At 44.2% G+C, this 24,966-nt stretch overlaps 1 protein-coding gene across 2 annotated transcripts in view; it reads left to right on the top strand.

Annotated features, from left to right (window-relative positions):
- ATP8A2 (ATPase phospholipid transporting 8A2) overlaps window positions 1-24,966 on the top strand; it is a 523,365-nt gene that overhangs the window by 50,946 nt on the left and 447,453 nt on the right. For both annotated transcript variants that reach the window (XM_067562894.1, XM_067562893.1), the window contains exons 8-14: window positions 1,059-1,186; window positions 2,846-2,957; window positions 4,269-4,434; window positions 11,288-11,415; window positions 18,884-18,961; window positions 21,669-21,757; window positions 22,881-22,925. In XM_067562894.1, the coding sequence (XP_067418995.1) occupies window positions 1,059-1,186; window positions 2,846-2,957; window positions 4,269-4,434; window positions 11,288-11,415; window positions 18,884-18,961; window positions 21,669-21,757; window positions 22,881-22,925 (746 nt within the window). The remainder of the gene's footprint in view (window positions 1-1,058; window positions 1,187-2,845; window positions 2,958-4,268; window positions 4,435-11,287; window positions 11,416-18,883; window positions 18,962-21,668; window positions 21,758-22,880; window positions 22,926-24,966) is intronic.

Here is a 24,966-nt window from a genome sequence, read left to right as displayed (position 1 = left end):
ACAGCTGTGGGTGGATGTTCAGAAAGAGTTTTGATAAAATACTAGTTTTTCCCCAAGATATAGAGTTAATAGAAACAAATCTGGTTCCGAATGTTAAAATATCATTGTAACTTACAATTAATATTTGAAAACACTTACATTTGCCTGCATTATAATTTTGTTTGAGGAAAATGTGATTGCATCTACACGTCTGATACCAAGTACAGTGGTCTGGGGCAAAATTCTCAGCAGATTTTATTTATATGTTAGTCACTTCATTTAAAAAATGTGGACCCGATTCTCCACCTTTGTTGGAATGTGGAGTCTCATTTGAGCAAACAGGATGGAAAATGGGTATATGGCAGTGATTTACACTCACTTTCCATTCCCTTCACTCAAAGGTAACTTTTATGACACTAGGTAAAAAAGCAGTGAAGAATCAGGTATGCGGTTTCTAATTTTCAGAAAACTGCATGTTAGGTTCTGGCTAGATGGCAAGGGATACCTATAATAAATCTTACCTCCCCCCCCCCCCCCAATAAAGTAATACATTGGGTTAAATTCTTGGCTGTGTGTGCAGTCTGCACTGAATGCAATAGGATGGGGGAGCTGAAAAGGAGCTGAATGCAGTTCCCCAAACCTAGGGACAAGAGTGGATCAGTTTGGCACCCAGCATAGTTTAAGTCAAAATTGGATGTTTTTATAAAAGAGATGCTCTAGGAATTATTTTGGGGAGGTTCTATGGCCTGTATTATATAGGGAGTCAGACTAGATCACAATGTTCCCTTCTGGCCTTGGAATCTATTAATCTGTGGTGAGTTAACAATCAGACCTGGGCAAGAGCAGAGTGACCATGCAAGCTAGAGCACAATCTGGTCCTTATTAAGAAAACAATTTCTGTGGGGCTCACAGAGCCCCTGAATCCCATAAGCAGCGGAAGACACCTGTGCACTAAGTCAATGTACTAAGCTATGTCTGTCTGTCATTTGTTGGGATACATTGTAAAACAATATGTGGAAAATTAAACTAACAAGAGAAGTTGATTTGACAGTCATCTTCTGTGGCTTGGTCTCTTGCAGGGGTTGACTCAAACTGCAAATCTGCAATCGAGAGAAGACTTGATGAAAGTGACTGGGAAGATAGAATGTGAAGGACCTAACCGTCACCTCTATGACTTCATTGGAAACTTGCGCTTAGATGGCCAAAGGTATCAACTTTACTGCAAAACTACAATTGTCTTCTGTTAAGAAATATGTCTTATGTGTAGGTGTTCACCTTGCCCTCTCTGACAACTTTGAAAGAACATAAAGGTATTTCTATGGGTGACTGCTAACTGGTGCATGGGCAAGATCATTAGCTAGTTTAAAATGATGTAGCTCTATTGAGTTCAATGGAAATTCTTTGCCTTAAGTGGTAGAGGCCTGTGACTTCTGGAACTAGAGGACCAGGGTTCCACTCCCACCTTTACGTAGTGATGTTTGTTTATTGTGGGGAGAAATAATAGTCTCTTCGTAGTAGGGCTTGCAACCACAGTTCCTTTTTAAGGGTGATTTAGATCCCTTTCGTGTAACTTTAAAACGAAAAAAATTCATGCTTCATATGTCTACATTCAAGTGTTATAATCCATAGAAATTAAAGTGCTTTAAAAAGGACGGTAGGTATCATAGTGATCATTTTATAGATGGGGAAACTGAGGCCTGGTCTACACTAGAAAATTGTCAGTTTAACTATGTTGTGCAGGGATGTGAAAAATCCACCCCCCACCCGAAGAGCATAGTTAAGCCGACCTAACGCCTAGCGTAGACAGTGCTAGGTTGATGGAAGAATTTTTTCATGGACTGAGGCTTAGTCTACACTAGGAACTTATGTCAGTATAACTACGTCACTGAGGGGTGTGGAAAATCCACATCCTTAAGTAATGTAGTTTTACCGACCTAGTTGTCCCACCCCCGGTGTAGACAGCTTTATGTCGATGGGAGGTCTTCTGCCATTGACATAGCTACCGCCTCTTGGGGAGACAGAGTACCTACGCCAATGGGAGAAGCCGTCCTGTCAGGATAGGTAGTGTCTGCTGCAACGCCACAGTGCTGTAAGTGTAGACAAGCCCCTAGCTATGGCCTCTGAGGGAGGTGGATTACCTACAGCCATGGGAGAACCCCTCCCATTGTCACAAGTAGTGTCTGCACTGAAGCACAGCGATGCAGCTGTGCCACTGTAGCATTTCAAGTGTAGATGCCCTCAGGTGCAGAGAGATGAAGTGCCTTGCCCAGGTAATACAGCTGGCTTGTGGCAGAGCTCAGAATAGTGTCTGACTCCCCCTAACAGTCCACTAGATCCTGCTGCTTTCTGAAAATGTTGATTACATTGCCTACGTACTTTTTGAGATTAAAAGTCTTCATAGTAGCTCATTTTTTAAAAGTTTGCCAATTATCTAGTGCTGTCTACGTCCCTCCATTTGCTCAACAGAAATCAGGTTAGCTGGGGTGTTATTTAGAGCAGTCTTGAGGCTGTTCTATACTATGCTGGGTGCCAAACTGGCCCACACCTGCCCTAAGGATCGGGAAATTGTATCCAGCTCCTTTGCAGCTCCCCCACTTTGCTGCACTGTGCGGAGACTGGGCACGCAGCCGAGAAGTGAACTCAACGTATTTATTTATGGGTAGACAGTGGCAGATTTATATTGGATGTCCCTAACTATTCATTTCCTTCTAAGTACTTGGGTTTTATAATTGATGTGACAGGCAAGTAACTAAGAAAAGAAATATGTGTTCATATAATGAAAAATAACTTTCTTGAATGGTTAGAGTATCTTCAGAATAATTTAAAATATTTGTACTTATATTTTTCTTTTGTTCTTGGTTTCCAGTCCAGTTCCCATTGGACCTGATCAGATCTTGCTGAGAGGTGCACAGCTTAGAAACACTCAATGGGTCCTGGGAATAGTTGTATACACAGGGCATGACACAAAACTCATGCAGGTAAAATGGATTGGAAATAATGTCTAGTTGGTGTTTTGATGAAAACCGGTATTCTCCATTTCTGTATTCTGCCTCTCCTTATGAATTGATTATTCAAATTAAAGCATGGGCCATTATATTCACAATGCAGTAGCATCCAGAAGCTTCGAGTTAGATAGTTCTAGGTGCAGTATGTACACTTAGTAACTGTCAGGAAGAGCTTACAGCATACATTTTATACAAACATGATATACCTTTTCCATAACTTTCACACAGAATAGAGAAGTAATGGAACACGTAAAAGTAATGTCAACTATGTTTCTGCAAATATACACCTGTTCACTTTCTGGAACAACAAATCTTCTGTGGGCTGTAATCTAGGAAGAAATTGTCTACTTCTAAAACAATAAATCCAGTTAAAACCTTTCCATGCATTAATATGCGCCCTGATCTTGCAAGTAGTTCTGTTTAGGCAGTCCCTTATGCCCAGTGCCCGATTGACTTCATTGGGTGGCTACCTGTGCAAAATGACCCCAGACCTGCAAGACATAGATGTCAAAACTCAATATTAATCCAGATGTGAAGTAGAGTAAACCTATCAAGATATTCTGCCTAAAAATTTGTATTACCTCCACTTAAGTAATATGAGCCTAACTTGTCCCAGGTGTATCTCCACTGACTCTAACCAGGTTACACCAGTTTTTAGTTTGGCTGTTTTAAGAATGTAAAGGACAAATATCCTTGAACTGCGTCTAAAAACTTGCAGTGCACAAGAGCTGAGGGGGAGGCTGAGGGGAAGAGTTTAAGGAGAATTTTCTCCCTTAGGGCTCTGTGCAGAAACTATGGAAAACTGCAATCCCTACGTTCTCTTGAGGGCAGTAACTGCTGCTCTCTGCTAGTGTTCCCCTGGGAGCTAAACCCTCAGAGGGACCATATTCAGGGAGATGGCCTTGTTCTTTACCTGCTTTGGCCATCAGAGTATGCTGAGCCTCCAGAAGTGAGTGAGCATAGTACACATGTCTCCTATTTCTGACTCACAACAGTAGTTTGTGTGTCTGTGTTTGTGTGTGTGTGGTGTGTGTGGTACCGAGGGGCTCTAGGTGTAGACTTTGCATAAATAAAATATTTAACTGGATAGGGATGGAGTTTGAGAACAAAATAGTGAAGTCTACAGATTTAAGTCTCTGAAAATTAACTGTGCACAGAAGAACTAAACAAAACAGTCCTCGCCTTTGTAGTTATTGAAATATTATTTAGCAGTTTTTCTCACCAATTTCTACTGTTGTTGCCGTACTTAAACCAATTCTCAAGGCTGTTTCTTCTTTTGTTCAGAATTCAACCAAAGCACCTTTGAAGAGATCAAATGTGGAGAAGGTGACCAACATGCAGATTCTGGTTTTGTTCTGCATCCTTCTGGTCATGGCCCTTGTGAGTTCTGTGGGTGCCTTTCTATGGAACAGAACGCATGGCGAAGTCATCTGGTACCTTGGCACAAATGGTGAGAGTTTGATTGCAGGTGGCATATGGTCCATGTATTAAAACCGTTAGAGATAATAAAATTCAAGGATTCTACAGAGCATGCCAGGGCATTTATCTTTGCCAAATAAATGCATAAAATAGACCCATAAATAAAAATCAAAGCCAGCAGCTAACTTTATTTGACAATATATTCTAGAAACAGACTGCAGTAACAATGGAGCCCAGCTTGCCTGCGCGTGTTCTATTGAGCATTGCAAGATGCTCCTCCCTCTGAAGGGATGAGAATGCTGCCAGACACTTGGCCAAAAATAAGGGGGGATGTGAGACAACAAGATGGAGAGTCAAATGCCAGGTGCACTGTATGATGATCTCCCTTACATGGATATCCTGAAGATTAACGTTCACACACTAAATATTATTGCTGTCTTTGTATTTGCTGGACCAGGCTGTTCTAGCTTACAATATTCAAGGGTCATTTTGCAATTGCAAAACTCGGATCCTGTATAGTGTGTGTGTTTTATTTAAGGGCTCCATTTTGCTTCCTTTTGGCTACCTGTATTTACTTATGAGATTGAATAGTAACAAAAAGATACGGATATTGTGAAAACATTTCAAGATAGAATATAAGTCATTCTGCAGGAGAGAGATTTTTGGCATTTCAATTTATATTTTAATCAGCTACAAAATGTGTTAGACATTGGCTATTGTGTTACTGACACTATCTTGGGATGCAGACCTAAATAAATAAATGTCACTGGAATTGTGTGAATCTCACTAGTAGTGGTAAAACTGCTCGCCATGGCTGAGCTGTCATCTGTTTCAGATGAACTTCATTTATGGTAGTCTTTCTGAAAAAGATTCAATCTTAGAGGAGGAGTGCGGTGGTGTTGATAGCAGGCTATAGATCTCAAGACTTCTTCACTGAACCAGCTTTGACTTCAGCTTATGGCAGTTATGTTCTTTCCATATTAATCACTATTACTGCTACTAGAGGATTTTTTTTTATAAAAGTAGTATTGCCAGATTTAATAATAAAAATTCTAGACAGGAAAAATATGAAACACAAAGTATGTAAATAACTGGAGGAAGCAGTGATGAAGAGAAAAAAATGGAACATGATTTGTAATGGAGAAAACTCAAGAGTTACAGGATCTGATTTCAGAAATTGGGGTAAATTGAGACTAACTCTGCTGAAATCACTGTAGTATCATTCCTGAAAAACAGGTGTTACTGAAGTCAAAATATGGCCCACAAGTGTTGTCTCATATAGGGAGGTGCATTTTCAAAGCAGTCTCATGAGTTACACATAGAAATCCAGTCATTCTTTGTTATTGTCAGAAAAGGGGAGTACACTTTTTTTCTTTCAGAAGCAAAACTTCAAACCCGAGTGCCTAACCAGAGCGCCTAATTCTCACAAATGTCTGGGTAGGAAAAGGCTTCTTCGCCCATTTAGCTTGCCTCTTGGTTTTCCTTTGAGACTGATCCAAGCTGCACAAAATTCTTACCCAGATCTGGAACTTGTAACCTACAAATAGGGACATTTGGTGAAAATAATTGGGACACACCTTCTAACGCTATTGAAATCTATGGAATAAAAACAGCTTTTTGGAGAGGCACAGTGAAAATGTGCTGCTAGATATAATAGCTGTAGCTCTTCAGTGAGGTCAGTGGGCATGTATACAGCATTATCCGATCCCTTTGGACTATAATATGGAATATTGCACTTCTAGTAACCTGTTTACAAAATTGAGAATAAACTGTTACTCGTAAACCTAAATCTCATGTTTCACCCAGTGTGCACGTAGCACAGCTAGCCTTTCCCCTTTTTTGAATGTGCATGTAATATGTGTATGTATATATAAATTTTATAAAATAAAAAAGCATCTATACAAGCTCCAGGCATCCTAATACTACAGTAAAACCCAAGCAACACTAGAATAATCATTCAACAAGGAACTTTGGCAGCCAGACAAAAAAAGCTCTTTTTCACCCCTTTGTTACTCTGGGAAGACTAGTCTGAGCCCTCAAACAGAAGTGTTTTACAGTGTGACTGGAAGGTCACCAAATTCAGGCTATTTTGGACCAAGTGGATGGAGCAAATTCCAGAGACTTCACAACAGATGCCCTGCCAGCAGCCCCCTGATATAGACTTCATTACAAAATTGGGAGAATTTCAAACCCACTCTGATCTTTTATTGGTATAGAAAATAACTTCTCTCCCATGTTTAGATGTTTTAGGTAAAAAATCTTAAAAACATAAAGAGTGGCCATGCTATATCAGACCAATGCTCCATCTAGTCAGTATCCTGTCTCCTGGCAGTGCCCAATGCCAGGTGCTTCAGAGTGAATGAATAGAATAGGTAATCATCAAGTGATCCTTCCCCTGTCGCCCATTCCCAGCTTCTGGCAATCAGAGATTAGGGACATTTCAGAGCATGGTTTTGCATCCCTGACCATCCTGGCTAATAGTCATTGATGGACCTATCCTCCATGAATTTATCTATTTATCTATTTTGAATCTTGTTATATTCTTGCCCTTCACAACATCCTCTGGCAAAGAGTTCCAGAGGTTGACTGTGTGTTGTGTGAAGAAATACTTCCTTTTGTTTTAGACCTGTTGCCTATTAATTGCATTGGGTGACCTCTGGTTCTTGTGTTATGAGAAGGAGTAAATAACGCTTCCTTATTTACTTTCTCCACGCCAGTCATGATTTTATAGACCTCTGTCATATCTCCCCTTAGTTGTCTCTTTTCCAAGCTGAAAAGTCCCAGTCTTATTAATCGCTCCTCATATGGAAGCTGTTCCATACCCCTAATCATTTTTGTTGCCCTTTTCTGTACCTTTTCCAATTCCAGTGTATCTTTTTTTAGATGGGGTGACAAGATCTGCATGCAGTATTCAAGATGTGGGTGTGCTATGGATGTTTAAAGAAGAAATATGATACTTTCAGTCTTATTATCTATTCTTTTCCTAATGATTCGCAACACTATTTGACTGCTGCTGTGCATTGAGTGGATGTTTTCAGAGAACTATCCACAATGACTCCAATATCTCTTTCTTGAGTGGTGACAGCTAATTCAGACTGCATCATTTTATATGTATAGTTGGGATTATGTTTTCCAATGTGCATTACTTTGCATTTATCAACATTGAATTTCATCTGCCATTTTGTCGTCCAGTCACCCAGTTTTGTGAGATCTCTTTGTAACTCTTCGCAGTCTGCTTTGTACTTAAGTATCTTGAGTAGTTTTGTATCATCTGCAGATTTTGCCACGTCACTGTTTAACCCATTTTCCAGATCATTCATGAATATGTGGAACAGTGCTGATCCCACTACAGACCCCTGGAGAACACCACTATTTACCTCTTTCCATTCTGAAAATGGACTATTTATTCCTACCCTGTGTTTCCTATCTTTTAACTACTTACTGATCCAGGAGGGGATCTTATCTCTTATCTCATGACAACTTACTTTGCTTAAGAGAATTTGGTGAGGGGCCTTGTCAAACGCTTTCTGAAAATCTAAGTACACTACATCCACTGGATCACCCTTGTCCACATGCTTGTTGACCCCCTGAAAGAATTCTAGTAGATCGGTGAGGCATGATTTCTCTTTCCAAAAACCATGTATTTGTATTCATTTTCGTGTCTGATAATTCTGTTCTTTACTATAGTTTCACCAATTTGCCTGGTACTGAAGTTAGGCTTACTGACCTGTAATTGCCGGGATTGCCTCTGTAACATTTTTTAAAAATTGGCATCACATTAGCTATCCTCCAGTCATCTGAAATAGAAGCTGGTATTTAAATGATAGGTTAAATACCACCGTTAGTAGTTCTACAATTTCATATTTGAGTTCCTTCAGAGCTCTTGGGTGAATGCCATCTGGTCCTGGTGATATATTACTGTCTAATTTATCAGTTTGTTCCAAAACCTCCTCTAATGACACCTCAGTCTGGGACAGTTCCTCAGATTTGTCACCAGGTTTGGGAATCTCACTCACATCCTCAGCCATGAAGACTGATGCAAATAATTAATTTAGTTTCTCTGTTTAATAGCTTTATCTTCCTTGAGTGTTCCTTTAGCATCTCGATCACCCTGTGGCCCCACTGGTTGTTTAGCAGGTATCCTGCTTTTGATGTACCTAAAATTTTTTGCTGTTAATTTTTAAGACTTTGGCTAGCTCTTCAAATTCTTTTTTGGGCTTCCTAATTATATTTTTACACTTCATTTGCCAGAGTTTATGCTCCTTTCTATTTTCCTCAGTAGGATTTAACTTCCACTTTTTAAAGGATGCCTTTTTGCCTCTTGCTGCTTCTTTTACTTTGTTGTTTCTCCACTGTGGCACTCTTTTCATCCTCTTACTATGTTTTTTAATTTGGGGTATAAATTTAAATTGAGCCTCTATTATGGTGTCTTTAAAAAGTTTCCATGCAGCTTGCAGAGATTTCACTTTTGGCACTGTACCTTTTAATTTCTGTTTAACTAACTTCCTCATTTTTGTGTAGTTTCCCTTTCTGAAATTAAATGCTACTGTGGTAGGCTGCTTTGGTGTCCCCTCCCTGTCCCCCACAGGAATGTTAAGTTTTATTATGTTGTGGTCACTCTTACTAAGTGGTTCAGCTATATTCATATTTTGGACCAGATCCTGTGCCCTGCTTAGGACTAAATCAAGAATTGCCTCTCCTCTTGTGGATTCTAAGACTAACTGTTTAAGCATCAGTCATTTAAGGTGTCAAGAAATGTTGGCTCTGCATCCCGTCCTGAGGTGACATGTACCCAGCCAATATTGGGATAGTTGAAATCCCCCATTATCATTGAGCTTTTTATTTTATAGCCTCTCTAATCTCCCTGAGTATTTCACAGTCACTGTCACCATCCTGGTCATGTGGTCAGTAGTATATCCCTACTGCTATGTTCTTATTATTCAAGCACAGAATTACTATCCATAGAGATTCTGTGGTACAGTTTGGTTCATTAAAGATTTTTACTTCATTTGACTCTATGCTGTCTTTCACACAGAGTGTCACTTCCCCACCTATTCTGTCCTTCCAATATATTTTGTACCCTGGTATTATTGTGTCCCATTGATATCCTCATTCCACCAAGTTTCTGTGATGCCTGTTATAGCAATATCCTCATTTAATATGAGGCACTCAAGTTCACCCATCTTAATATTTAGACTTCTAGCTCTTGTATATAAGCACTTAAAAACATCACTTTTTAGGTGTCTGCTATTATGTGATATGATTGAATGGGATTCTTTTTCATTTGACTATTTCTCATCAGATCCTACCTGTATTTTATCCTCTTCCATCCTCTCCTTCTTACTAGGATTTAGAGATCTCCATTAATAGATCCTCCCCTAATGGACGTCTCTGTCTGAACCATGTGCTCCTTTCCACCTGTTGGCTTTCCCCCAGTCCTTAGTTTAAAAACTACTCTATGATCTTTTTAATTTTATCTGTGAACAATCCAGTTCCATTTTGGTTTAGGTGGAGCCAGTCCTTCCTATATAGGCTCCCCCTTTCCCAAAAGGTTCATCAGTTCCTAATAAATCTAAACCCCTCCTTCCTACACCATCGTCTCATCCATGCATTGAGACCCTGCTGATCCACCTGTCTAATTGGTCCTGCGTGTAGAACTGGAAGCATTTCAGAGAATGATACGATGGAGGTCCTGGACTCCCATGTCTTACCTAGCAGCCTAAATTTGGCCTCCAGGACCTCTCTGCTATCCTTCCCTACATCAGTGATGCCTACATGTATCTCACCAGAACTACACATATGTCTGTCTAGATGTCTTGGGAGATCTGCAACCTTCACACCCGGCAGGCAAGTCACCATGCAGTTCTCCCAGTGATTGCAAACCCAGCTGCCTATGTTTCTAATGATCGAGTCTCTGTCTTTTGCTAGTAACTGGAGTTCCCTCCTCTGGAGAGGTATCCTCAGTGTGAGAGGAGACCATGACAGCATCTGGAAAAAGGGTCCCCACTATGGGATCGTTTCCGTCCACTCCAATTTGATGTTCTCCTTCTCTGAGACTTTCATCCTCCTCAACAGGAAAGAGGCTGTTATACTGGGGTGGGACCGCTCTACTGTGTCTCTGAAAGTCTCATCTATTATGTACCTGTGTGTCTCCCTTAGCTCCTCCACTTCAGCCACTTTTGTTTATCATCTTTAAAAACAACACATTGGGTGAGGTTTTCACTTTTCTGTTCTATTTTATTCTGTTCAGGTTCTTGCACCATGCCCATCACTATGCTATCAGAGCACCTATTATGGGAGGGGAATGGGATAAAGAGCACCTATGCACCGTGCAGCTCCTGGGGGCTTTTTGTCTGAAGTAGTCATGATGGGCTTGATTCTCCATTGTACATTTTTTTAAAGTTATTTTGCAAAGAGTTCATTGGAGTTTCTCCTGAATTTGTACTGGTGTCAGTGAGATCAGGATAAGGACACCGGTGTCCTGGAGTACACGCATATAGCATCCTCTACATCCTTTAACAGAATGAAATGTGCTGGCAAGAATGGAGTCGGCAGGGCCATGATCTTGATTTAGTTTTGCCCTACCCATTGCTAGCATTGCTTTCTGCCTTGGAACCTTGTGTTCCAGGAAAGAAAGAAAAGCAAGATTTTGCCTGGTTCCTGTGCAGAGGCACAAGGTGGAAGGAAAGTTCCTTGAATGCTCACTTATCCACATGATAAATTGAAAAGGTCTGTTTTGTGGATAGAAAATAGATGTTCATGTGTGTGTGCCGTTGGTTTAAAATGGGAACTGTCCACAGTAGTAACACTGTAAAAACACATAGATGTTTGAATATGAACACATGGCTTGTTAGTGACCTTATCCTGTACTTTTTGGTCCACAGAAGAGGTCTCTGTCAATTTTGGATACAATCTGCTGACATTCATAATCTTGTACAACAATCTCATTCCCATTAGTCTGCTGGTGACCCTGGAAGTCGTCAAGTTTACTCAGGCTCTTTTTATAAACTGGGTAAGTAGCAAGCACAAAAAGTTGATTAATAAATTCTTATTTTGAAGGTTGCATTGGTGTACAAACTTTAAAATTAAATTTGTCACTTTTTTATCACTATCTCTTTAGTTCTTCTTCGAGTGATTGCTCATGTCCATTCCACTATAGGTGAGTGCACGCCACTGTGCATGATTCCCAGAACGTTTTTCCCCTTAGCTGATCCCGTAGGGTCGGCTCTGGTGCCCCCTGGAGTCCCATGCACATGCCATGGTATATGAGGCACTGCTGGCCCTACGCCCCCTCAGTTTCTTCCTTCCGCCCATGACGGTTGCTGGAACTAGCCTTGCTCTCTCCAAGTTCTAGTCCCCTTCTTTGAACTGTTTGTTATTCAAAGTAGTTTAGTTAGCTTTAAGTAGTTGTTAAGTGTGGTTAGATAAGTAAATCCCTGCGGAAACTTGGAGCGGCCGGGCTGTGCCCCAGTCGCCGGGATTTAAGCTGTGTGCCTCCTGCAGGAAGGCCTTCCCGCTCAGCGACCCCCATGACCACCACCTTAAGTGCTTGGTGGAAGAGCACAGAAAAGATAAGTGCAAGATCTGCAGGGCTTTTAAACCGCGGATTCAGAAGGACCGAGAGATCCAGTTAAAAGCCCTGCTCATGGAGGCAGCGCTCCGCCCAGCGTCCGAGCCGTATCACTCCATCTCAGCACCGAGCGTAACCTTGGTGCAGAGTGCACCGCCAGCACCAGGCTTGACTCTGCACCGAGCAACATACCCGGTGCCGAAGAAGAAGAAACAGTGCGTAGAGTGTGGACGCTCCCCTGCGCCGTCGGTATGGGCAGGGTCGAGTGCAGAGATGCACCGAACTCAGCCCATCGAGTCTTCTCCCGTTCCTGCATCTCCGCGCAGGGAGCCTCCCCCAACTCCTGGGAGTGGGAGAGTGCCCTTGCTGACGCCGTTGACATCGGAGGCTTTTCAGGCAGCAAGAGCCTTGTTGCCCTTGCCTACGCCACCTCCACCCTCCCCCCCGCCGAGGGAGAAGGGGCCGGTGTCCCGGGGCTAACTCACGTTGCGTCCCCTTGAAGGGCAGTGGAGATCCCTGATATGGGGAAGAAGATCTCCCGCCGGACGGCCACTGGGGGTAGAGCAGAGACGCTCCCTCAGCAGTCGCTCCAGGTCGGTGTTGTCGAGCCAGCCTGCTTCGACTCAGGATGCGGAGTCTCCCTCTTGGTGCCGACGTCAGTCCCCGGCACCAGAGGTAGTGCAGGCCAAGAGGCGGCACCGGTCAAGGTCTGCCAGGCGGTGCTTGGACAGCTCCTGTTCCAGATCTCCAGCACCAAGGAGTTCACCCGCACTGAGGCGGTGCAGAACCCGGTCACCGTCGGAGGACCCAGCACCGGGGAGTTCGCTTGCACTGAGGCGGTGCAGAACCCGGTTGCTATCAGAGGGCCCAGCACCGCGCAGCCCCCAATGTGGAACCCAGTTGCCGGAGTCCGTCTCGGCACCACAGAGTTTGGAGCGGCGCCGGTCTCGGTCATCTAAGGGCAAGCGGCACCGCAAGTCATCAGTACCGAGACGACGCTCCAGTACCTCGAGCTCTTCAGAGCGCACCTCTGCTCGCTGTCACCGCTTGTGGTGACATAGGCGGTCCTCGTCGTCCTCCAGTTTACAGGCGTCGAGAGGATGGTCCCCGGCATGGAGGGGCACCCAGGACCAAGGACGTGCAGAGCACCGCCGGTCCAGTGGCTCGAATTTCCACAGGGGGGACAATCGTCAGGACAGCTGATGCCCCCAAACAGCATCACAGCTGGTGGCGCAGTCAGCCCCAGGTTTGCCCCAGGGACAATGGCCACAACAATGGCCTTATTGGGCCCCAGGGGGCATCCAGATGGGGCCGGGACCCCAATCCACCCGTCATCGGGGTTTCAGTCTGTGCTCCCAGCACAGGAGAAGGTCCATAGACACCACTCCTCAGATGAGGAGTCGGACCCCATGGAGGGACCCTTTAAGGGCGCATCCCTTAGTCAGGTGGGGGAGCACCTGAGGACGCGCCTTGGCAGTCCTCTTCCCCCTCACCGGACAAGGCAGTCTCCTGGGACCACTCAGCGCCACTGGAGGATTTCAGGGCGCACCAGGAGCTGCTGAAGAGGGTGGCCTCTAACTTGGGGCTGGAGGTGAAGGAGTTAGAGGAGGCCAATGATACTCTCTTCAACGTGCTGGCAGTGGCTTCCCCAGCGAGAGTGGCCTTACCAGTCCACGAAAGGGTCCTTAAGATTGTAAATGCCCTGTGGCAAACTCCTTCCTTGGTTGCCCCTATGTCAAAGGTGGCCAAGAAAAAGTATTATGTCCCAGCCAAAGGGTTCGAGTACTTGTTCACTCACCCGGCCCTGGGAACCCTGGTGGTAGATGCAGCCAACCAGCATGACAGGCAGAGTCAGCCAGGGTCCATTCCCAAGACCAAAGACAACAAAAAGCTGGATTTGTTTGGGAGAAAGGTTTATTCCACGGCAAGCCTGCAGTTCAGGATTGCCAACCATCAGGCCCTCCAGGGTAGATATAATTTTAACTTGTGGGACTCCCTCAGGCGGTTCACTGAGGCCCTGCCCCAGGACCAGGCCACCATCCAGGCAGACTTTACCACCATCCTGGACGAAGGAACCACGGTGGCTAGGGCAGCACTCCACACATCCAGTGACGCTACTGACTCGGTGGGTAGGACCGTCGCCTCTGCCATTTCCATGAGAAGGTGCTTCTGGCTGCAATCCTCAGGGGACTATGCCCTACAGCAGGGGTGTCAAACGTACGGCCCGCAGGCCCCATTTGGCCTGCGAACCTTTTTGATCCGGCCCATGTTCGGCCAGTGTTTCAGTGAGTCGTGCTTCCGCTGAAAGTTTCTCTACATATGGCATTATCCCTTTAAGAGATTTGTCGGCGGAGGGCCCACTTTAAGAGAGTCATAAAGTGGCAATACCTTCCTCCCGCCGCCAAAAATGGAAGATAGCCCCAATTTTTCAGCGGTGGGTATTGCATGGCCCCTGTGAAGGGCATGTCACGTGAATTTGGCCCGTCACCATCAGCGAGTTTGACACCCCTGCCCTACAGTTTACTTCTACCCCCCAAAAAACCCTCCCCCTCTGTCCCTCTTCAGGGACCCCTCTCATGAGCAACTTCTCTTACAGGAGATGGACACCCTCCTCAACATAGAAGCAGTGGAAATGGTCCCTCAAGGCAGAAGGGGAAGGGGTTCTATTTCAGGTACTTCCTCATCCCCAAGGCAAAGGGGGGTCTGAGACCCATATTAGATCTGCATTGTCTAAACAAATATGTCAAATGACTCAGGTTTCGCAAGGTTTTCCTAGCCTCCATAATCCCTTCCCTGGATCCAGGAGACTGGTGTGCCGCCCTCGACCTCAAGGACACATACTTTCATGTGTCCATCCTCCCCAGCCACAGGCATTTCCTCCGTTTCATGGTGGCTGGCTCCCACTACTAATTTACAGCCCTACCTTTTGTCCTATCTTCTGCTCCAAGGGTGTTCACCAAATGCATGGCGGTAGTGGCTGCCCACCTGAAACAAAAGGGTGTGAAAATCTTTCCTTACCTGGACGATTGGCTGATCAGGGGCAGGTCCAGGTCCCAAGTGTAGGACTTCCTCCACATGCAGCAGGCTGCGACTGCTCATAAAAAAGCAAAAGTCCACACTAACCCCAGTGCAACACATAGAATTAATTGGGGCCACCCTGGACCTTCCCAGGCCAGAGCCTTTCTGCCTCAGCCACATTTCAAGGCGATGGTCTCTATCATCTCCCAGCTGCTCTGATGCCCCATGACAACAGCCAGGCACTGCCTACAGCTGTTAGGCCACATGGTGGCCTGCACGTACACAGTGAGACTAGCTCGCTTGAGGCTCAGACCGCTTTAAGCGTGGTTGGCCTTGGTATATGTGCCAAGCAGACACCCATTGGACCGGGTGGTCACAGTTCCCCCTCCAGTTCTAGCCTCCCTAAACTGGTGGCAGATTCCCAGGGCAGTGATGAAAGGTGTTCCGTTCAGGGAACTGGTCCTGTCGGTCACCCTAATCTCCAATGCTTCAGATGTAGGATGGGGAGCCCACATCAGCGCCAACCTAGGCACTCAGGGACTCTGGTCGGGGGAGGAGAGGCGCCTGTACATCAATGTGAAGGAGCTGAGGGCTATTCGCCTAGCGTGCAAGGTGTTCCTCCAGATCTGAGCAGGCAGAGTGGTGCAGGTGCTGACGGACAACACTGTAGCCATGTTCTACATAAATAAACGGGGGGGGGGGACCCTCTCCTTGGCCCTCTGCGAGGAAGCTACCCGTCTGTGGGACTTTGCCATGCGGCACGATTTCCAGTTGACTGCCTCTCACCTCCTGGGAGTGAGGAACGATGAGGGGGATCGCCTCAGCAGGTCGTTTCTACCCCACCACGACTGGTCGTTGCACCGTGAGGTTGTGACTACAATCTTCCAGAAGTGGGGTGTTTCCGAACTGGACCTATTCGTGTCGGCCTGGAACACGAAGGGCCCGAGGTTCTGCTCGCCCCGGGGTCGCAAGACTGGGTCGATTTACGACGTGTTCCTCATCAACTGGTTGGGGACCCTCATGTACGCATTCCCGCCCATTGCGCTCCTGCTGAAGGTCCTGCTGAAAATGAAGAGGGACAGGGCGGATGTTATACTCATCACTCTGGCCTGGCCAAGACAGGATTGGTTCAGCATGCTGTTGGACCTTTTAATCGCCCTGCCCCTGGAGCTCCTGAGACAGCATGACCTTCTCTCCCATGACCATGGCCTCCTGTTGCACCCGCACCTGGACTCTCTGCACCTCATGTTCTGGAGGCTCTGTGGCTGACAGAGGGACAGAGAGCCTGCTCGGTGCAGGTCCAACAAGTCCTGCTGGGTAGCAGGAAACCTACACAGGTCATGTATTGGGCTAAGTGGAGGTGGTTTACCTGTTGGACGGAGTCCTGGGGTATTCCGCCCAGCCTCTCGCCTATTCAGGCGATCCTGGAGTACCTGCTCCAGCTAAAGCTCCAGGGTCTGGCGCTGGCCTTGCTGAAGGTTCACCTGGCGGCCATTTCGGCCTTCTATCAGCCGCTAGAGGGGGGATCCCTGTTCTCCCATCCCATGTTGATCAGGTTCCTCAAGGGTGTGGAGACTCTATCCGCAGGTCTGTGACCCGGTGCCTCTCTGGGATCTCAACCTGGTCCTCTTGAGACTCACGGGGCCCCCCTTCGAACTCATGGTTTCATGCCCTCTGCTCATGCTTTCATGGAAGGTAGCCTTCCTCGTGGCCATTACCTCAGCCAGGAGGGCCTTCGAGATTAGGGCCTTAACCTCGGAGCCCCCTTATACTGTATTTTATAAGGCTAAGGTACAGTTAAGACCGCATCCTGCCTTCCTGCCCAAGGTGGTTTCCCAATTTCATTTTAACCAAGGTATTTTTCTCCCCGTGTTTTTTCCCAAACTTCATGGTTTGGAGGAGGAGAGGAGATGGCATTTGCTGGACGTGAGATGAGCCCTGGCCTTCTACATCGAGCATACAAAGCTGTTCTGGAAATCGACACAGCTCTTCGTCACAGTGGCTGACAGGATGAAAGGCTCACCTGTGCCCACTCAGTGCATCTCCTCGTGGATTTCATCATGCATCAGGTTCTGCTACGAGCAGGCGAGGGTGCCGCTTCCGGGAACCATCACAGCGCACTCAACCAGAGCTCAAGCCTCATCTACAGCTTTCCTGGAAAGAGTGCCCCTGCAGGACATTTGCAAAGCTGCCACCTGGTCATCAGTGCATACCTTCACGTCCCACTACGCCATTGTCCAGCAGGCGAGAGAGAACGCGGGATTCGGCAGAGCGGTGCTGAGGGCAGCTCACCGGTAACTCCTACCCACCCCCAAAGGTATTGCTTGTTAATCACCTATAGTGGAATGGACATGAGGAAGCACTCGAAGAAGAAAACAAGGTTACTTACCAGTAACTGATGTTCTTCGAGTTGTGTTGCTCATGTCCATTCCACAACCCAGCCCCCGTCCCTGCCGCCGGAGTTGGCAGAAAGAAGGGACTGAGGGGGCATAGCCGGCAGTTCCTCATATACTGTGGCATGTGCACGGGACTCCAGGGGGTGCTGGAGCCAGCCCTACGGGATCTGCTAAGGGGAAAAAAATTCCGGGAACCATGCACGGTGGCGTGCACTCACCTATAGTGGAATGGACATGAGCAACACATCTTGAAGAACATCAGTTACTGGTACGTAACCTTGTTTTATTGCCCTTGGCAAGACCAATTAATAGTTCAGTGAATCTGTTCCATACTAGTTTACTGGTCCATGCTACCAGAGCTTGAAAACACCACTTGCCTGGAGAAACTTTCCTTTATGAGTGCCATCCACTTCTGCAGTTTCTAAGTTTCCATTAGAAAAAAAAAAAATAGCTTTTAGCTGTTTTGGTTTCTAGGAAAGCTGCAGAACATGAAATGAGTATAAATGGGTAATGTCATCTTCCTGATCCTTTTGACAAACAGCTCTAGTGACTTCTGTAACTCATAAGTTTCCTAAGATGCAACAGAGTGAAAAATGACCAGAATCATTATTAAAACATGGTTAGGTCATTTCCACTCTGCTGATGCTTGAGCTGCAATGTTTATCAATAGAGTGCAGGGTGGGGGATGGCTCATGTCACTAAATAGTGACTTCTCTGGTCAGGTAAGGAACTGAAGTGGTGGTTTTCCTATGGATTCTCATTCAGTCCCCCTGGCCATAAAGATGATGTCTGTGATATGCCTTGAGGGTGGAGTGTATAAAGTTGTGGAAAATGTCTCATGTGCATCTGTCTGGTGTGTGCATATATATAACCTCAGGGCTTCAGCAGGGCTGTAGAAGAAGACCTCTAAAAAAGATAACTCCCGCTGAAGTTACATTTATTTTTCCCATGAGATTTTTACATGAGTGTAACTGAATCATTTCCAAGCTGAGTCATCTGGGAAATTGCTTCTTGGATTACTGGCACATGCAGTAGCTATTTTTGTAATGCATTCCAATTAAATGCAATGATATAAACAGAACGAGTTGTAGTACAGGTGAGCAGTTTTTCTTTCTGTTTAGATGTGAAGATTGGACTATAGTAGTTTAGTGACTTTTAACTTTTTGTCTTCTGGGAAGAATTATTGATGTCCTGTAAAAGTATTTTCCCTATGTTGAGACTCTTAATCCGTTTTGTGCATTGGGCTGAGCATGCAGCAAAGGAAATACCAGTGTTTTTTCTTTTAAGAAGTGTCATTTTCAAGATGTCTAGTAGACAGGTACATTGTGAGACAAACTGCTATTGTCCAAAGAACCCTATTCGGCTTTTGCTCTGCAGCAGCACTGCCACTGTTGTTGTTAGAAGTCATGTGAGCTGCAAACGCAGTATGTTGCCTGAATATACCTAAACTGTCGATTAAACTGTACAGTTTAGATTTGTTTTCACTCTCCTTTCAGGACATAGATATGTACTATCAAGAAACTGATACCCCTGCAATGGCCAGAACTTCAAACCTTAATGAGGAGCTTGGGCAGGTGAGAGAACCTCTTTGGGAATGTCATAAAACTTAGGAGAAACACACATGAAAAGGTACCATACAAAGGAAGCTATTTTGTTATAATAATTGTAGGCTTTCCTCTGGTCCACTTCAGTGTCATATCTGACCCTGAGATAGAGAAGCTCCATTTTGCAGGTAGAGAACTGAGATGCACAGCAAGATTAAGTGACTTGTCCAAGGTCACTTAATTCCTGGTTCTGCTTTAAACTATTTGAACCCAAATCTCCTGTGTCCCAGTTCAGTGCCTGAACCAAAAGACCATTTTTCCTCCTCTAAGGGGCCAAATTTTACAATCTAATTTGTATGTTTGTCCCATTTGGGGTGCAATCAAGACTAGTGAGGGATTGTCACCACCTGCCCTGCAACCTTGGGTGCCTCTCAGTGCTTTGCTGCTGTAGCTCCCAACCTGGGCCCCTCACAAACAGCATGCAGGTCACACCCTGAGTGTGTCTGTGTCTGTTTAGCTGCAGCCTGCCAGCAATACTCTAGTCACACTCTGGCTTCCACCAGTCTTGGTTACCACTTGCAGGGTGACCCCAACACACACTCAGTCCAGAATTTCCCCAAAAACAGTGTTATGCACTGTCCAGCCCTCTCCTGGACAGTTCAGATATTAGAGGTCTGTTGCCCTTACAAGGCATCAGTTTTCAACAGTTTGCTTTTTAACTGGAGTTACACAAACAGTTCAGTTTAAACAGAACACTGGATTAGTTTGGATTAAAACTCATTTATTTAACTTCAGAACGATAGGTTTTAAGTATGTAAAAAGTATAAAGTATTAGTCAGTAATGGTTATAAGACGAAAAAAGGTAAAATGCTTTCTAGTAACTAAAACTTAACAAGCTAGACTTGGTTCAAGGTAAAATCTGTCCCCTATGTTCCCAGTAACACTGCTAACCAAATTTTCATGTCAGAATCCCTCCCGAAGTCAAACGGCTGGTGCTTTTGTTGTCTTAGGTGAAAGAGAGAGGGGAAAACAGAGAGAATACTTGGGGTGTTTTTGGCCCTCACTTTTATAGTCCATTCATCTTTTGAAATGCATTTTCCTGAAGGCTAGATAAAGTCCCTTCCCATTATGAGGACGGAGACCTGGACTCTCGTGGTGAAAGAGGTTCCACGTTTTTGTTTTTTAAAATGCAGATTGATCTTTTCTGCCTCCCTTTGTTGCCAAAGAATGGCCACTTAACAGGTGATTAACTTTGACATCTGGCTAGAGGTGCCAGCTTGTCCTTTGTCTTTGATAAACAAGTTTACCTACTCCCCAGATTTGTCTGGTAAACATATTTCTGTCATAATTTCAGTTTATGTTCATAACTTTACATATAATGTTGCTACACACATTTCACCACGATACTGACCAGTGAATTATTAATTTTCAAATGATACCTCATAAGGCATATTTTGTACAAAGATTATTACAGCAGCGTGTAGGGTTTTAGTACAGATGTACATTCAATCACAATATTCCTCCCGTTAATTTCTGTTGGAGCTTCTTGAGTGCATTTGAGGGCACAGTTTGGTCTAAAGTTTTGCCTCAGTTTTTATTAATGTCTTTTTAAAAAATCATAAACTCGGTCTTAGTCTGCTAGGCTTGCACATGTGCCCTCATTGTCCTACAGACACACAGGTTGCATGCAGTTTATTGAGATATGAGACATTGAACACTGGCCAGTGTGGTTAATGTCTCTCAGTTTGAGGGGCGAGCTGTTTCTTACCTCACTGACCTCAGCACAGAGTGTTTGCCAGAGATGGGAGATTCACAGATTTAATGCCAGAAGGGACTATTCTGCTCATCTAGTCCTCCTACCTTCTGTGTAACACAGACCATAGAATTTCACCTAGTAATTGTTGCGTCAAACACCATAACTTACAGTTGAACAACAACGTATCTTTTTAGAAAGATGGTGACTTTTTATCTCAGGTCAGTAGATGCATGATTTTATCCCAAAGCTTTCATTCTAATTCAGCATTCTGGACTTCTAACTAAATTGTTTATTAAATCCTAGCCTGCTTCCAACTCCCTATAACACCAGGTGAAAATGTTGTGCTCTTTATTCTGCAGCAAGGAAAATAGAAAGACATTAGTGGATCTGCAGTGACTCACCCTTCAGCCAATTCAGTCATTCCTGAACTGAATGAAGAGCAAGTCACTGTCATGGTCGGGTCATGGGCAGCCAAACCTAATAGCCAGATTCCACAGTCATGAGCAGGAGTTAAGAGTCAGTTGGGTTGGGATACTGGGAGGTCAGAAGCAGGAGACAAACTGGAGTTTGGAAGAAGAGACAGGCCGGGTCAGGATACCAGTGGTTCAGAAGTAGGCAACAAACTGGAGGTCAGGAACCACAAGTTAGATGCCACGAATCAAGCCAGGGAAGCAGAAGCAGGTAGTAAGACTGATAGCAGGAAGCACAAGGCCACAGCCTGCCGAGCAGAGCCCACTTGTTCAGATGGCTTCCTGGTCCTGCTGCTGGCTTACCTAGGGTCAGCAGGCCGGTCAGTTGCTCTGGGACTCCACCAATCGAGCTTCAGTTTGCATTGGCCTGTACTGCTGTATTTCCTAAATGTGCATACTTTCTTGTGATTATTTTTTTTCTAATTTAAAGTGTGTATTCATTTTGTTTGGACTGTATTTCTATGCAAGTTAATCTTGTGAACTTGCTATAAATGTTTCATTTATATTCTAGGTAAAATACCTGTTTTCTGATAAAACAGGCACTCTAACATGCAATATTATGAACTTCAAGAAATGCAGTATTGCTGGAGTGACATACGGGTAGGTGCTATTTCTATGAACTCCATAGCTTAATAATTAATTGTATAATTTCTGCAAATTGTTTGTTCTGTTCTATAACAAAATTAAATTTAACTTTTTGGTTGTTTTAATAGAATTTCAAAGTTCTACTGTGCCCATAAAATAAATTGTTAGTTTCTCATGCAGCTTGAATTAGAGAATGCAAAGCTGGAAATAATTTAAATGTGATGGTGGAAGTATTTGTTTGAATACAATGTTCTTCTCTTCCTCTTACCTAACTGGTCACAGGCGATCATGGTTAGAATGAAACAAGTGGTGCTAAATGAGTTTCAGGCCTTTCATGATAAGACTTTCCTTAGGGGAACCAAATGTTGGGTCAAGTCCCTATCCGATTAAAGTAATTGACTTCAGTTGAACTAGGATTTAGCGCATAGTTCATATTAAGTGACCAATTCTTTTGTCTGGTAAAAGACCCCCCAGAAAGGGTAATCACTTCTTATTTTTGTGCTCTCTGCTTTAAATTGTTGTTTTTTAAAAAATTTTAATAACAAGAAATCAATTTGATTTCTAGCTCCTGGAAACCTGTGCAGAGTGCATAATCCCCAGTATGGAATCTTCCATGGCCAAGTTTTATAACATAAATAATGTATGTCATTAATTTCTTCTATATTTGCCTCTCCTAAAAATTGGTTATATTTTATATGGTCTACCAGTTTGTGACGCTGTTGTGAAAGTATATGAATTGCGCCATTTGAAATCAATCGTTCTATTTGGACATTTGCACATGTAGTCCTGATAATTGCTTGTACAAATTAGACCCACCGTTATTAGTGTATTTTGGGCGATGGCCTAGTCTTCTGATTCCTTAAAAATCTATCCTATAATGTCCATGAAAGCAGAAAGAGTCCTCAGTGTTTAAGGTCCCATCCAAAATATCCTTTCAGGGTAAGTTACATGGTATTTAATTTAAGTCTTTAGAAGGAGGAAGGTTAAATCAGCGCTACAGGTTCCTGAACATGTTTCCAGGGTATTGGTGTTTCAAACCTGATTTTTTTTTTAACCACTTAGCTCCATGTTGTCATGTACTCCCTTCCTTTTGATCACACTATCCAATAATTATATCTTTTTTTTTTCTTTCTTTTAGTCACTTTCCAGAGTTGGAAAGAGAACGCTCATCAGAAGACTTCAGGTAATAATCATTGACTGGAACTAGTGTGGGACTATACAGAGGAAGAGAGCTAACACATATAAATGAAAGATTATTGTTTGTCCAAATTTCAGAGCCAGAATGGAAAAGCCCAAGAGATGTATTCACTCCTAGGTTGTCTGCCCCTAATGGCTCTGTCCATTTACAGCTGGGGTGCAGAGGTGGAACTTAGGTTTTGCCTGAGGCCCTGTGGCCAGTCAGTACAGCCCTCAAAGTGGGTAGGACTAACCTGGGAGTAAGTGGGGACAAACTGGTGGGAGATGTTAACTCGGTGCTACTCCCATGTGGCCTGTGAAGCCACAGCCACAATTGGGGTGAAGCTTCCTTATAGTACAGCTGCCTCCATAGGTGCAGGAGCAGGGAACCTTGCCCTGAGGTTTAAATTTAGGGATTGCAGCGGGGATAAGAAAGAGGTGGCTTCTGTTATAAAATGTAGTGTCTGAGTGGGATTTAAATAATTCTTAAGAGGAATCGCAAACTAGTGGGAAAGAGCTTGTCCTTCAGAGCATGGTACAAAACCCTCACTTTGTTTCAGTTCTCTGCTTGAGGAGGGAAGAGCCTTCGTTCAGCCTTTCTGCTGCTAATTTAGGGGAGTGCTTAAACTGCTGGCCGTTATAGCTGACATGTTTCCAAACTAATTGTATTTTTTAATTTCTGAATGGCCCCCAAAGCTTTGTGATGGGCACATGTATTATAAATTGTAAGTGATATGTAACTTGCAATCTGATCAGGAACCTTCTGAATGGAAATATCTATGCAGACGACATGGAGGTGTCTCTTGTTTAAAACAGCAGGTTTTTTAAATTCAAAAATAAGAAAAAAAATAGGGGGAAGGAGACTGCATAGGCCCCCAGAGTGGCTCCGTGGCAAAGCCCTGGCAGGGAGCTGTAGGCAGGAACTGTCACTGCTACTGCCATGGTAACTCATTCAGATTGAAATGAGGGAGGAAAGAAGAGATGCCAGAAGAAGGGTCTGAATGACAAATGTAGGTTAGAGATGAGGAAGGTGCGCCATGGAGTTTCTGTCCCAGGAAACAGTTGAAAACTGGAGCAATTTGGAAGCATCTTTCTGCCAAAAATGTTGAGCCTCTTCCCTCTTTCTTTACTTGTATTTTTGTTTTATTTTAGTTTCATTTTTCTTACCTGTGGCCAAGTGAGTTGAGGTTCCCTATTGATTGTGCCTCTATCCAGTTCCTAAAGTGGCCTTTATGGAAGTAAGAAGCACTGACATGAGGTGCTGCTTTTGGGGGAGGGAGTGGATTTTCTGTCTCTGCATCTCCTTTTTCTTTTCTTTCTTTCATTTCCCCTATATCTCTTGTCTCCTTTCTCACTACCTATTTCTTTTCTGCTCCCTCATGGTCGCCCTCTCCACTGCTCTTCCTTCCTAGCTTCCTCTTGCATTTTTTCCTCTTTTTTTCCCCCTTTCTCTACAAGTTTTTTCCCTCCATCACCTTTTTACACTTTTCTCCTCTCCCCCTTCCTATTGCTCACTTCCTTCTCTCTGATGTGCCGTCTTGGAGATACTGTAGTACACGGGACACAGTACACACCTACAGGAGAGGAGGAAATGCTGCATCTTGACTCAACACAGTGCTTCCCAGCCTCTGCTTTACAGTAGCATGAAGGGTTCTTCACTGAAGGTTCTTCACTGGACAGTGCTATACTATCTTAGCATCTTTCAATTGCATAAGCATGAGCGTACAGGACAACTGAAAAGTTCAGGCAGGTTTTATTGATACAAAAGATCCAAAAAGAAACGGATTGTAGGAAAGATAGATGTAGAGGAGTAGACATTAAGAGAAAAAGGTATGATAAATTTTAAGACGGTCAGAATCAAAACTTTTAAATTAAATAGAGCAACCTCATTTAAAGGGACACAGTCAACTTGAAATCTAGTCCGTTTCAAACAAAATCTAGTAATATCAAACAAATGTAAAAGTAATTTTTGATACTACACATGCCCTAGGTCTCCCACCAATTTCTGTGGTTTTATAACCACATTTTTTCTGTTTTTTAAAAACATT

The sequence above is a fragment of the Emydura macquarii genome, unplaced genomic scaffold (assembly GCF_026122565.2).
Source record: "Emydura macquarii macquarii isolate MOO-44397 ecotype Brisbane River unplaced genomic scaffold, CSIRO-AGI_Emac_v2 contig_2473, whole genome shotgun sequence".
Lineage (NCBI taxonomy): Eukaryota > Metazoa > Chordata > Testudines > Chelidae > Emydura > Emydura macquarii.
This window is presented reverse-complemented; position numbering and strand designations above follow the sequence as displayed.